Source organism: Saccopteryx bilineata, chromosome 4 (genome assembly GCF_036850765.1).
Source record: "Saccopteryx bilineata isolate mSacBil1 chromosome 4, mSacBil1_pri_phased_curated, whole genome shotgun sequence".
NCBI classification, from domain to species: domain Eukaryota; kingdom Metazoa; phylum Chordata; class Mammalia; order Chiroptera; family Emballonuridae; genus Saccopteryx; species Saccopteryx bilineata.
Genome location: NC_089493.1, coordinates 193,515,399 through 193,529,360, shown reverse-complemented (window position 1 = coordinate 193,529,360; position 13,962 = coordinate 193,515,399). Strand labels below are relative to the sequence as shown.

Genomic DNA, 13,962 nt, shown 5'->3' with positions numbered 1-13,962 from the left:
CTGGTAGTGACAACTGGATAGAGCTCAACCTGGGACTCTGAGGTTCCAGGTTCAAAACCCCGAGACCACCGGCTTGAGCTCAGGCTCACCAGCTTGGGCACGGGGTCGCCAGCTTGAGCATGGGATCACTGACATGACCCCATGGTCGCTGGCTTGAGCCCAAAGGTCACTGGCTTGAGCAAGGGGTCACTGGCTCAAGTGGAGCCCCTCAGTCAAGGCATGTATGAGAAGCAAGCAATGAACAACTAAAGTGCTGCAACTATGAATTGATGCTTCTTTCCTCTGTCCCTTCCTGTCTCCCTGTCTCTCTCACAAAAAAAAGAGAATCTCCACAGTCTATAGCTATTTGCTGATTTTTCATATAAAAACTTGAATAAATGTGTCATCTCTATTATGTGTGATATACAATTCTGAAACTGCTGTCTTGTTCATTTTATGTTCTGTACCTTAGTTATTAAACCTCAAATTAGTAGACTGGGGATAAAATTTCTTCTGTAAATACTACACTAAAAACACAGTAACTGCTGAGAACCCTTTTATATTTCAGAGCTCAGCACACAGTTGATAAGCAAATGACGACGTGGAAAGGAAACATTAAACATCTCAATCCACAATGTGTCCCGATGATGATGATGAGTGGCGATCACAAGCACTAAGCACTTGGCATTAGTTATCTCATTAGCCCTCAAAACAACTCTGTACAGTACATACACTTATTATCCCATTAGACAGGTGAGGAGCTTGAGAATTAGAGAAATTAAGTTATTTATCCAACGTTACTCAATTATTAACTGAAAGCAAAGGCCATGAATTCAAACCAAGACACCTTGAGTCTCTCTCTTAGACATGAAGTCAAGTGTTTACGGAGAATGTGGCCTGAAAAACCTTTATATCTCTTATGCTAAAGCATAAAAAAGGTTTTTGTTTAATCATACCAGCTCGTAATGGTCGAGGAACTCCACCAACAAATATAGTTTTTCGTGGGTCAAGAGGCTGTGAACCATCCATCACGAAGTCACTGTCGCTGAGGTTCCAAGGCCGAATCTGCACCTAGGGAGTGTGCAAACCCAAATGTCTCATTCACGGTACAGGCAACTTATGGGGAAAGAAGTTGAAAATATTGCAGTCTTTTATATTCCTAAAAGCAATAATTCACACCATTACAAAGCAATAAAGCTAGAAAACTAGAAAAGATTTTAAAATAGTGTTGCCCCACCCTTCATTTCATTTCTAAGAGTAAACTGAACAAAGGAGGAAACTTAATTGCCTATTATAAGCTAAATCTATTCTTCAGAGGAAAGTCAGCTACTTCATCAAATGCGTTATTGAGTAAAGCCTTTTAATAGTAAGGATTTACCAATTTTTTAATTAACTGAAAATTCAATGTCAAAATAACATGCGCAAATGTACAGAAAGTCAATGTTAGGAGCCCTGACAACAATAACACCTTTATTTCTAGTCTACTTACAAAAGTGTCAATGAACAGAAACATCAGGTTGTCTGCAGATTTTTCAAACAGCGGAGATGGAGGCAAAGACCGCCCCGCCCCCTCCCCCCCCTCCCCCGGCGGCCCCGGAACGCACTTACAGGCTTGTCTTTGATGGTGGGGCTGGACACGCACAGGTAGAGCTTCCCGTCCTCCTCAATGCAGGCGTCGATGAGGGCCTGGACGGAGCTCTCGTCCTGGAACAGCAGGAACGCGTAGCCTGGGGGAAGGGGAGAAGGGCTTACAGGTTCTCCATACTTTGGTTTTTATTTTATTTTTTATAATTCTTCAAGAGAAAGGAAACATAAACTGAAACTAAGGAAGGGAAAAGGAGTTAAACAACTTTTTTAAAAGTAAAACTTACTATTCCTACCTAAAATTTAATATCAAGTTCAGTTTGATACCTTACCTTAAAACATCTTTGAGAGTAAAACTAAATTTGAATTGAAAGTATATATTACATAGAAATTTTAAAGACACATATGGAAAAAAAAGTTTAGCAATGAAAAATTTTACACCAAAGGTAAACATTCATGAAAATACTAAACATTAAACAATAAAGGGATCAACTGTACACGTATACTGAACCTTGAGAATTACCTTTAGGAGGAAAATAGGATTTGCTCTCTGCCTTATGAGGCCAATCCACAATTAAAGGGCCAAAGCGACGAAAGCTAGCTGTGATCTCATCTAATAAACAAGAAAGCAAAAACATAGATTTAATATTCTGTGATCAATTTGGGGAAGTAGTTTAGAAAACAGTTTCACATCTCATACTGACAGAACAGTAGTACAAAGACGCCCTCAGTCCTTCCTCCAGACCCCCTCCCTGTCACCACTGAGCCCTGCGCCTTGTCCCTCCTCTTCTGCAGGACTCGGGCTACCTACCTGACATCTCCTTCTGGCATGATGCTCTACAGCCCACAACACAGCTGTCGTTACCTGCTCAAACAAGGCCACCTCTTGCATACCACCACATAACCCTCCCAATCAAGAAGTCAATGCTGATTCAATGCCTAGTTCATAGCCTTTACCCAAATTTCAAATGATCCCAACAGCATCTCTCTTTTCCTCTCTGATCCGAAACATGTATTTAGATGTCGCCTCCCTAGGGCATCAGTCTTCTTCAACTTGGCCTGGCTCCTCAGTCCTTCCCGTCTAAAGGATGCAGGCCATCCATGTGCAGGGCGATGCTCCGCCCGGCCTGCCCTGTGTCCTCACGGCCGTGCTCGTGCTGAGCTTTCTGAACACGATGACCACCACAATAACGCTCTGTCATCCTGTCCTCACTGGGCCTGTGAAGCCTGATCACCTGGTTAAGCTGACCTCTGCCAACTTGGTGTTGTGTTACCACCAATATCCTGTTTCCTCACCAACCTTGGCACGCATTAGAGGCTCCTGCCTGCACCAGCCACCGCAATAATTGTCTACAGCTCTTTGGAAAATATGTAACTAAATTTGGCCAGGGCAGCACACATGGACAAAAATGCAGTTAGCACTTACATCTGCCCACAACAGATCCTTGAGAAGTTTTCCCAAGGAGGCTTCCTCTTTTCATTTCACTAGTTTTTTCAGCTAGTTCCTAAGTCCTGCCCTCCTTCCTTCTGTGAACTGATCTTATAAACAGGAAGATGCGGAAAGGGAACAAAGCAATCAAAACTGGATACCTGGAGCCAGAGAAGACTTGTTCTCAAAAGAGTCACCTCTACCTATGAGTTTCCTACTGTGTGTCACCCTTAATGCTTCTTTCTAAATATACCTTCATCGATGTCAGGAGGCAGTCCGCCCACAAACACCTTGCGAGAATAACGTTCCACTCTTTCTCCATTCTGGTGAGTGAAGCAGTGAGGTGAACCCAGGCCACTATGAAGAGGCTGATCCCCACGGCCATCATCCAAGAATCCATCTTCCATTGGAAACAGTGAAGACTGACCTGAAATAGAAAGCAGGAAAGAAAGCTAACAGAAAGGGCTCCTGGTCACAGGTTATCTTGCACAACAAACAAGGAAAGCAGCTGATGCAATACAACTGTGGCTTTTACTTTTCTCACTGAATAACAAGTAGGATCACTTAGACATGCTCCTGAGTTCCCATATTCCATCACCTTCAAGTCCCAACTGAGCCAGAGAGAAAGTACACAGTTAAATAGAGGGCTGCTCAGCCACCCCACTGGGGGGCAGAGAGGGCAGCAAGGTAGGTGGAAGGACAGCAGGAGAGAGTGCTCCTGTGAATGAAAGCAGTGGGCAGCGGACAGCACGTCCTGGGCAGGGCCCCACGGCCACCGGCAACCTGGACATGTACACTGAGCATTCGATTTGGCAGTCAGAGACGCTAGATTACAAAAACTTTTTAAAAACATCAAATAAAAGAGCCTGCACAATTTCCTCTAACAATGCCCTTAAAATGATCATGTCGATTTTTAAAGTGAACATGCACCATAGTTGACCTTCACTAAAGGGGATACAGCCAAAGCCCATAATCTATTGTTATCTAACTTCATTGTCTAGTCTTCTAAAATTTAAGGGTTTTAGGCATGCTAAAGACATATTTTCTCTCAGTTGAGTAATATCAGTTGCTCCAGTGCTAATTCTAAAAACTAAGCATTAAGTTGAATGTTTGAAAATCATATCCTCTACTATATAAGCAGAAAAGACAAGAAATGCCAAAGGAAGTTATAGTCTTCCCATCTTGACCTGACAGCAAAATTCAAACTTTTAAATCATAAGCAAACACAGAGCTACAAAGAACTGCAGAATCTCTCAGCACTGGCCGCTGCTCGGGCTGCCAGTTCACTTGTAGGCACTGCACGGGGAATGCGCTAACGGGTCGGGCAGAAACGCGTCCTACAAGCTCTTCCTTTATGGAAACAGTCCAGTTTCCTTCTGTTGGCACATTGAAACACAAATAACAATAGTATGTGTTGTGAATTTATCCTGTAAAACTACAACTCAAAAGAGTTATAGAATGAAGATTTTAAAAAATAACTATAAAATTGGAGGCCATTTCTTGAATGATCTTCAAAAATCATATTTTGAAGCTGGGCTATTTAAAACTGTCTTGTAAAAAGGCAAACTATTACAGACAGAAAATATAAGGTTTATTCAGGCACCTCTAGGAAATGACCCTTTAAAATTCTCTAAAGTTTCTAGAGCTTTCCCCCATGATTGAAATATATAGTATTAGCCATTTATTTAGCTAATCTCATTTAAAACCAAACATATAGTGACTTATCAAAAAAAAAAAAAAAAAAGAGACAAGTATAATTGAACTTCTAATAATCAGGCATTTTGAGATGATTTGGGCAGTATTTTCCTTTTTAAAGAGTTTTAATTTTTTTTCTCCTACAAAATTCCGTTCAGAAAGAAAAAAAGGAGACAAATCTTCAGATCTAAATAAGCTGAGTTTCTCATATAATATAGGGAAGTTATTTTGAGATCCAAATCCCACCATTCTTACTCCTTGAAATTAGAATGCCTATAACAATAACTACAATATATCAAGTATGTATGAATCAAATGTATGTTCCATGCCCCCCACCCTCCCCATGAGGGGCAGAAATTGAACAAACGTGGGTCCTCTCCAAATACAACTATACATTCAAGAGTTAGAAACAATAATGTTACCTCTCCTTCGCCCATATGTCCTTGCTGCATGTCAAATGAGAAAAAAAACAAAAACAAAAACAAAAAACAACCTTTCAAACATTGTCAGAAGAATCAATTGTGATTTCATCTACTAGCTTTTGAAATTTAAAAAATTTGGCTATATATAATTTTGTTTCAAAAACAAAGAATGTGGATGGTGAGAGGTCAACTTAAGACTTTCTTTTTTTAAGTTCTTGTAGGACACTTACTTGTTTTAAGAGAAGTTTTCTCCTGTAACTGTCACTCAAGGGCCAAACTAGTATGAAACTAAAGGAGTATGCCACGTGAGCTAAACCAACCACCATTAATCTCTTATGCTCTCAGAATTTCCTGCTAAATAACAATTAAGTAAATATTACAATATTTAATTCTTGACTTTTCACCACTTCAGGATAAACAGCAACTTTACACTATCTCCCAAATTAATCAATCCCTAATAATAGCACAACAAATACAATCTTTAGGTAATTTATAAATTTCCTTTTGGTCAAAGGTTTCTTGACCCTAATCGAATCTTCCACCATATCCCAAATATTGAAAAGTAAAAGGTTTGGCATTTTATCGCCAAGTAGGTTGCAGCCAAGAAGAGAAGTATATAAATATATTTATATAATTACATGTATTTCTCTGAATACTCAGGAAATGACCGCATAAATTTAAATCAGAACACTTTTAAGAAAATATGTTCCCTGAACAAACTGGTATTTCTAAGTCCAGCCTGTCCAATGCTTCAATTCTATTCAACAAACGTTTCTTGAATGCTCATCTTGCTAGGCACTGTGGATGGATACACCCAGCCCTGACTCCATGGACACATAATAATGACATAAAGCATGCCTATACTATAATAGTTTTGTGATAGGTGCAACAGAACACAGGAGGAGGAATAGCTGGTTTTTGACTAACAGGTCAGAGATAGAGGTATGTGGCATTTGAGATGGATCTTAGAAGAAAAACAGAGAAGGGGCATTGCAGGTGGCAATGCTACAGATAGGGGTGCTGTAATGTAAGGGAAAGGTCTCCGAACAGAAAAGCATATGGAACAAGTGGGGTCTGGGCTGGAGATTAGGTTTGAAGAGGAGGAAGCAGAGATAGTACAACTCAGTTATACAAGAGTTAGGTGAGACTCAGAGGTGCTGTGTGCATGTTTCCCCACTGGAGTCATGTCTTGTACCGAAATACATTTCTCCCATTACTAGGTAACACCGCATTTCACCAAAGTACCTGAGCAAATGGAGTAAAACAACATAGAATCTCCCTCAGCTGATAGGTTTTCCTTTACTAGGTCTGAAGTTTGGAGAAGGGAAAGGTATTCTTTTTTTTAGTCACCCTGACAGAGGTTAGGAAGACAAAGACACCACAAAAGCAGACGCTTGTTTAAAAATATTCTATTCATAAAACTAACTGCTCCAAAGACATGGCAGTTTGGGGAAACAAATAATTTGAAAGTTCTGGTTCTGTCGATCTTAAAAAGTTGACTGCTATTGCCTGGATTTCTGAGAAAACACTTGAAAAGAGTAGGCTTTTAAATGTTACAAAACACAAAAACCTCACAGCTTCCATTATTTAAAAAATAAATATAGTTTCAGGTACAACAAAGGCTACAAACCAAAAATGAAATTAATACTCAGTTTTCAAATGTGTACCTTCAAACTTTGATTTTGTACCACAAAATTAAGCTAGTTAATATAAAAGAATTCATGGCTGAATTCTGATAATAAATTCTAAACACTAGAAACATCTTCCCACATTAAGGGAAAACTGGTTGTAGGTATACATGCTGTTACACAGACTGCCCATTCAAATAGGGAAATTAACATAAACAAGTACCAAAAAACCCAAAACAAAACACAATGACAATCTAGAGCACAATGAGAATGTTTAAATGTTTTATTTACACTTATAATGCTGTGAACACTATATACTATTTTTAATGCAGACTTTGACACATGACATATGTGGGAAAGTACACAAATTGCAAGTACATAGTTCAGTAAAATTTCTATATTGTGAACACATATATGTAACCAGAACCCAGGTAGTAACAGAATGCTCAATGGATGAAAGATCTAAGTGCCTTTTCCTCACCAATTTCAGATTATACTCAGCACAACTACATTATGATGAAATACTTATAACACAAATCCTCGCCACTTTCCTGAGACATCTGTCTTGTCAGACAGATTTCCAATCTCGATTATCAGAGTTGCATAAATTTGATGTTTTTTAAACATCCAGAGAAGTTGCAAGTAAAAAAAAAAATTTATATTTAAAGAAATCTACATTTGGAAAATATCCAGTTAAGTAAGCTGAAATAAAACAGCTCAGAATTTTCCTTTAAATACCAGAGTATACTGTTAAAAGATTTCAAAAATGCATGCTGTTATTGAATAAAATCCTCTAGTCCCCATCAGGTTTAAAATGAATACTATTTATATGGTTATCTCCTTTCCTTTTTATTTCTTAGTTTCGATTTATAAAGTACTCAAAAATTTAATGTTTAGTACTAACATGATTCAAAAATGTTCTAAATGGGCTGGAAGAAATATGGCTGTAAGTTTTTATAACTCTGGATGCGTGTTATTAGATCTTTTAATAAATATTTCCAAAATGTCTTCGCAGGTTTGTTTATAAACGCCCTGTATCCATCATTCAATTCCCTCTAGTAAAATATCCCACTAATTTGGGATGCTATACTTACAAAGAAGGGTCAGAGACTTAGGTCTTTTTCAATATATTACATATATATTTCATTATATACAAATATACAATATGTAAATATATACTATATATAATTCATTATAAAAATGAAAATATCTCTTAAAATAGTAAATGCTAAAAACTAATAAAATATATTTTTTCTCATTTGTTATAGTCAAAAAAGCAAAGTATCTACAGTAGTGATACGTTCACAAGAAGCGATATGTAATAGTGGCCAGTAAGAAAATATGACCCGTATCTGCATGCAGATACTAAAGCGAAGATATAATTTGCATGAGGTACTTAAGTGTATACTGTATATTCTTATTGTGTAAATTCAAAAATAAAAATAGATGTGGAAATATGCATAAACCTTTTTTCTAAAAATACCTACACAGTCTTTGGGGAGAGAAACTGGGATGGGGAAAGCTAGAAGGATTTTCACTTATTTTATTCCTTTGTGTACTGTTTCAATTTATTATTATTGTGTGTACACTTTATTACTCTATTTATGAACCCATTTTGGTTTTCTACTTGGTACTTAGATTAAAAACTAATGATAAATTTGAGGAAAGCATTCTTTCTTACATGAGGAGACCTAGTCAAGTCTGTAAAGAGAGGACTCTAGGTCACGTGGGTGCACTAGTCCTGGGTGTGAGGGGCAATGGAAGGTGGTCCTGCACATATTGCTCTGGCCTCAGGGGCTCCCCCTCAACCTCTTGACCCCATGCTGAGAAGGTAGACAGCAGTGCTATCTGGAAAAACAAGGGAAAGGGCTCAGATGAAAAGACACTATCAAATAACTGATTTTTCCAGTAGGACTAAAAAAAAGCATGTGGGGAATTAGTCAAATTAGAAAATCAGTTACAAAGATGTAAATTAAAGGCTGGGAGCTAACAGAAGTTAGTATGTTAACAAAAGAATAAAGATGGTAGAACCAAAATGCAGACAATTATCACAAAGATTAGGGCACAGAATTCAACAAGGATGCAAAGCATCATTTTAAATGATTTATACATCAACCCCTAATTTAATGGACTCACTGTCACAAAATTATTTTGGATTTATGCTTAATAGTTCAAATTTCCTATGTCACATTGACTTTCGGTCATACTAGCTTGTTGGTACAATATTCACAGAATCTTGGTAAGATATAATAGATGTGAGACTACTATTTGTAAAATGCTATGTTAGAGAAGGGCAGAGACTTTAACTCTAGTTTCTGCATATTCGTAATCGTTTCTCATTTATAGAAATGGAGAGCTAATGAGAGAGTAAACAATATCGTGTATATATATACTTATATGATGGTTTAGTCAGATGCTCAGTAAATGATATCTCCATTCCTCAAAGGTAAACTCTCATATATATATATATATATATTTTTTTTTTTCTTAGGTTCATTACTCTTCTAAGACTAACAATTATAAAGCACTATTAGAATTTACAATATGTTTTCATATTATCTTATTCACGAAGGGATCTTTCAGCATGCTCCTTATTGTAGCAACTAGAACCATTTTATATACATTTTAAGTGACTATAATCTACATTTCTCCTGGGTAAATTACAACCTCCCTTTCCATAAATTTCTCCCTTCTGTTCCAACCCTTAACTGAACAATCTCCCTCTCCTTTCGTTCCATAGAACTGTAAGAGATGGTATTCTCTATGAACTTGAAAAAAATCTCTTATTAATCTCCTCTGAGACAAGCAAACATTTTAGTTGAGTCTCCTAAGTAAATGACATCCACAGAGGAAAGGAAATATGTATGTGAGCCTGGTAAAACCAAATATATTTTGCTGTTGTTATATAACTTTCCCTGTCGTAAGTTTCTTTCTTTTCTTTTGGCAAGTTTCATTTTTGAAGGGGCTAATCCTGAGGGCTAAAGCAGGGATGGAAGGTTGGAGGAAGAAGGACAAGGCAGAAGCACTTGACAGAGGTGGCGGTGGCTGCATGGCAGTTTTCTTAGTCAAAATAAAGCTTCAAGCTGGGCAAAGCAAATTAATGTTCTAATCTGTCTCCTTTCTGACTCAGCTGAGACATGGAGTAAATTTTAGGATTGCCTTTTTATTTGATTCGTTGTTTCACTTATTTACACATTCATAGGTTGATTCTTGCATGTGTCCTGACCGATGATTGAACCTGCAACCTTGGTGTACTGGGATGACGCTCTAACCAACTGAACCACCTGGCCAGGGCTCAGGCTGCTTTTTCTATTTTTGTGGCAGAGACAGAGAGAGTCACAGAGAGGGACAGATAGGGACAGACAGACAGGAAGGGAGAGAGATGAGAAACACCAATTCTTTGTTGCAGTTCCTTAGTTGTTCATTGATTGCTTTCTCATATGTGCCTTGACCCGGGGGACTACAGCAGACTGAGTGACCCCTTGCTCAAGCCAGCGACCCTGGGCTCAAGCTGGTAAGCCTTGCTCAAACCTGATGAGCCAGCGCTCAAGACGGCGACCTCGGGGTCTCGAACCTGGGTCCTCCGTTTCCCAGTCCAACACTCTATCCACTGCACCACCGCCTGGGTCAGGCTCAGGCTGCTTATATAAAATGGATGTTCTAACTTTGTTTCTATTACATTAGATTTAGGAAATCTTTTCCTATTACATAAGAAAAGGCACCTGTTATAGGATGAATGATTTCTCCTCAAAATTCCTTAAGCCTAAATTCTAACCCCTTTCCTCTGAATGTGACTGTATTTGGAGAAAGGGTCTTTATAGAGATAATTCAGAGTAAATAAGGTCAATGGGTTGGGGGCCCTGATCCAATGACTGGTATCTTTATAAGAGAAGATTAGGACAGCCATTCACAGAGGGAAATTCTGTAAACACACAGAATCCACAAACCAGCTGATTTCAGAAGAAATCAACTCAGACTTCAGGCTCTAGAGCTGAAAATACATTTCTGTTTAGGGCACCCAAGTCTGTGGTACTTGCTATGACAGCCTGTACCCCAAAAGTAGCTAGGAAGCTTGTTTTATATATATATATACACACATTTAGAAGCCAAGGTCTCCCCCTCAAAAACATCTCTACAACTAATAACCCAGTAATAAATTGAACACGTGACTAGAACGTGCACTACAGCATTCTTGGCATAGTTATCAATTACTACTTGTTGGCAATGTCTTTAAAAGACATGAGTAGTATATGAAGGTCCGTGCATAGTAGAAAACTGATGACTGAGAAGGGCCAACCCCAACAACAGTAATTTGACCCCTTGGGGGAGCAAGCCCTTTTTACCTATGTACATGCAAATTCCAACACCACTGTAATATAAATTGAAGCTGGCAGACTACCCTGAATCTTTTCTCTCTTTATTTACTTAGGATGTAAACCCCACGTTGCTTTGAGATTGCTTGAAAATTTCCAAAGAAGTTCTACAATTATCATAGTTGCATTTCAAATATTCATGCGGGAGAGAGAATAAACAGCTCTTCATCCATTTTATCCAAACAAAACAAGAAATGGCTTTCAACTCAAAAGAGGCTTGAAGAAAAAGCTCTAAGAGGCACAGCTGAAACAAACTAGAGTAGCTACTTATAACCACCTATTGAAAGTTTTTTAAGTCCTGAATAGACTATTTATGGTGGGCAGGGAGCTCCTCATAGTACCTTAAAGTCTTTAAATTAAATTATGAACATAAAGTGATACAATGTATTAGGCTTTTATTTTCAATTTTAAACTGAAAATGAATTAAGATGCAAAGGGACTGCTTTTAAGAGGGAAGACAGTTTTAGGTTACCTACTTTAATGGTAGATAAAGGAATCATGTCAGCTACAGACAATGTTTAGTCTTCTTAATCCCTTGTATTGTATTTTTCCCCTTGTAAGTCTTTAGCACTAATATTCCTAATCAAAAAATGACACTATTTTAATTTTACTATGTGCCAGGTGCTATGCTAAATGATTTACATGCATTTACTCTTTAGCCCAATCTTATGAGTTGAGTAGTACTTATGATTTTTGAGTTTACCTTCATTAAGCACAATATATTACACCAGATTTGTAATATAGGTACTACCAAAACCTGACTAAAATGAGAACAAAGCTCCCAAGAATCAATACATGAACAAGATCAATTTATCTACAGAAGCAATCCACTATAAAATGTTTCATAAATTTGACTGATGCGAATGGGCTATGCCTTTGCTTAAATCAAGGTGACTAAGAAACTGTCAACATCCTTCCACTCCCAATTTATTATAATTTCATAATTTTTTGTCAATCTTCCATTATAATCTACTTTGCTACTGAAGAAAGATAAGTCTATCAGTTAACTCCAACATTTGGTCTACCTAGAAGTTTTATTCTCCATTATAAATGCATACATTGGTATCTGGTCCAAGTTCGTTGGTTATTAGGAACTAACATTTCATTGAATCTAACAAAATCAAATTCTGAAGCCCTAGACCAAGAACACCAGATCTGAGACCACAGTCACTAACCTCACACTCTGGGGTCTAGCTGGAGCAGTCAGCAAGAACCTTTGACATTGCTTTGTTCTTTATATTCCTGTCTTTCAAGTTTAGGCAATGAGAGAACCTCAGCCAACATACCTTTATAATAAATACAATTTCCATGTATGCAGTGGTAAAAAAAAAAACATCTAAGCCCCCTTCTAGAGTCTACAGACCAGTAAAATTTCAAATCATAAATATTTGGGGGAAAATATTTAGACTTATTTTAGTCTTTGCTAAGTAAGGGTCATTAAAAAGTGATCTATTCATAAAATATTTATGGGGGTGAAGGAAGAAAAACAACCTCATAATAGATTTTTTTTTTTAATTAAGTGAATTTAGCTTTAAGGAAAACCTACTAGAGTGTTGATTTTTCTTACCTCAACAAAGATGGACCCCGGGGCAACTGATCTAATTTAGTGCCTTCATGAGGAAATTGGGACAAAGAAGAATTGATCCCTGTGTCTAAGACCACACAGAAGTATCTCAAACCTTGGTTCCCTGCAATTTCCATCACACAGACCTGACTGGAACTTGTCCCACAGGAAGAGGTACAAAGGCAACCCTTATATTATCCCCTTATCCTGATGCCACTGTCACCACCGGGTTTCGTTTTCAGTCTCCACATTTATGCTGAAATATTATATTTTGGCCTTATTTCTGGCAGTGGTAACATGAAAAGACCAAAGTCTGGTGAACAAGTAAGGTTTTGATACACTGCACCGTCTCCAGAGGATCTGATGCGCCCACAGGCTCCCTCACAAATCAGATCTCCGAACTAACCTTTCCTGGCGCACCAATCCTGCGTCCTACTGAACACTGATTTCACACACTAGCCAAAAAGAGGTCCAATCATAAAGGGAATTTTTAATTCCCCATTTATAATATACCACAGACAAGGAGTAGAAGGGTGTTTGTTTGTTTGTTTGTTTGTTTGAATTTTTGGATCGATGAGAATAAAGTTATTGAGTCAAGAATACTTCTTAGAAGTGGTGGGACTTAAAATGGGTTTTGGCAAATGGAAGGCAAAATGAACACACAGATTGGAAATCCACTCAACAGAAAATGAGTAGAAAAGAAGTAAACAAGACCCCTGTATTCCACCCAATTATTTTAACCTTTGTACTACCAAACAGACACGTTCTGATTCTTAAGTTCCTTCTGTGTGGAGATGTCTCCTTCCCTGTGAGATTCGATTGGCTGCAGCCTAAGCTTGTGAACATGGGACTCAACAGCTCAGTGGTAACATTCAGAACAGGCAGGGAGAAGATACTGCAAAGGCCTATAAAACTGCCTTTTTCTTGTTTTCATTAGACAGCAAACAGTGAGTGACCTTGTCCTTTGCAATGTCAACCCCTGTGGTCTTAGGCTGCTTTTTGTGGTTTCAGATCTCTGATTACCCAGGAACATTTTTCCAACTACATGGAAATGGTTTTTCTGTTGACATTTCAAAGGTCACTCTACAGAAGCTAAAGTTAGATTAAGCCATCCTTTCTGTATGATTATGTAATTCTCCTTGTGACCAATTTCAAGACAGGAAATTGGTTGGCTCTCAAAGTTTAGAAAATTCTTGCTACAATTTGGAGGAAAAATAATTATTAAAAAATATGTTAGATTAATAGCAACTTTCAGTTGTCAGTACAGAATAAACTCAAACCATTTTTC

At 37.9% G+C, this 13,962-nt stretch overlaps 1 protein-coding gene across 4 annotated transcripts in view; it reads right to left on the bottom strand.

Moving 5' to 3' along the window:
* The window catches only part of CPEB4 (cytoplasmic polyadenylation element binding protein 4), a 57,692-nt gene that overhangs the window by 6,879 nt on the left and 36,851 nt on the right, over positions 1 to 13,962 (bottom strand). For 2 of the 4 annotated variants that reach the window (XM_066273310.1, XM_066273313.1), the window contains 5 exons: positions 5,110 to 5,133; positions 3,246 to 3,419; positions 2,087 to 2,176; positions 1,588 to 1,706; positions 936 to 1,050 (listed from right to left, as the gene is read on the bottom strand). In XM_066273310.1, the coding sequence (XP_066129407.1) occupies positions 936 to 1,050; positions 1,588 to 1,706; positions 2,087 to 2,176; positions 3,246 to 3,419; positions 5,110 to 5,133 (522 nt within the window). The remainder of the gene's footprint in view (positions 1 to 935; positions 1,051 to 1,587; positions 1,707 to 2,086; positions 2,177 to 3,245; positions 3,420 to 5,109; positions 5,134 to 13,962) is intronic. The other 2 variants (XM_066273311.1, XM_066273312.1) reach the window with 1 other exon arrangement.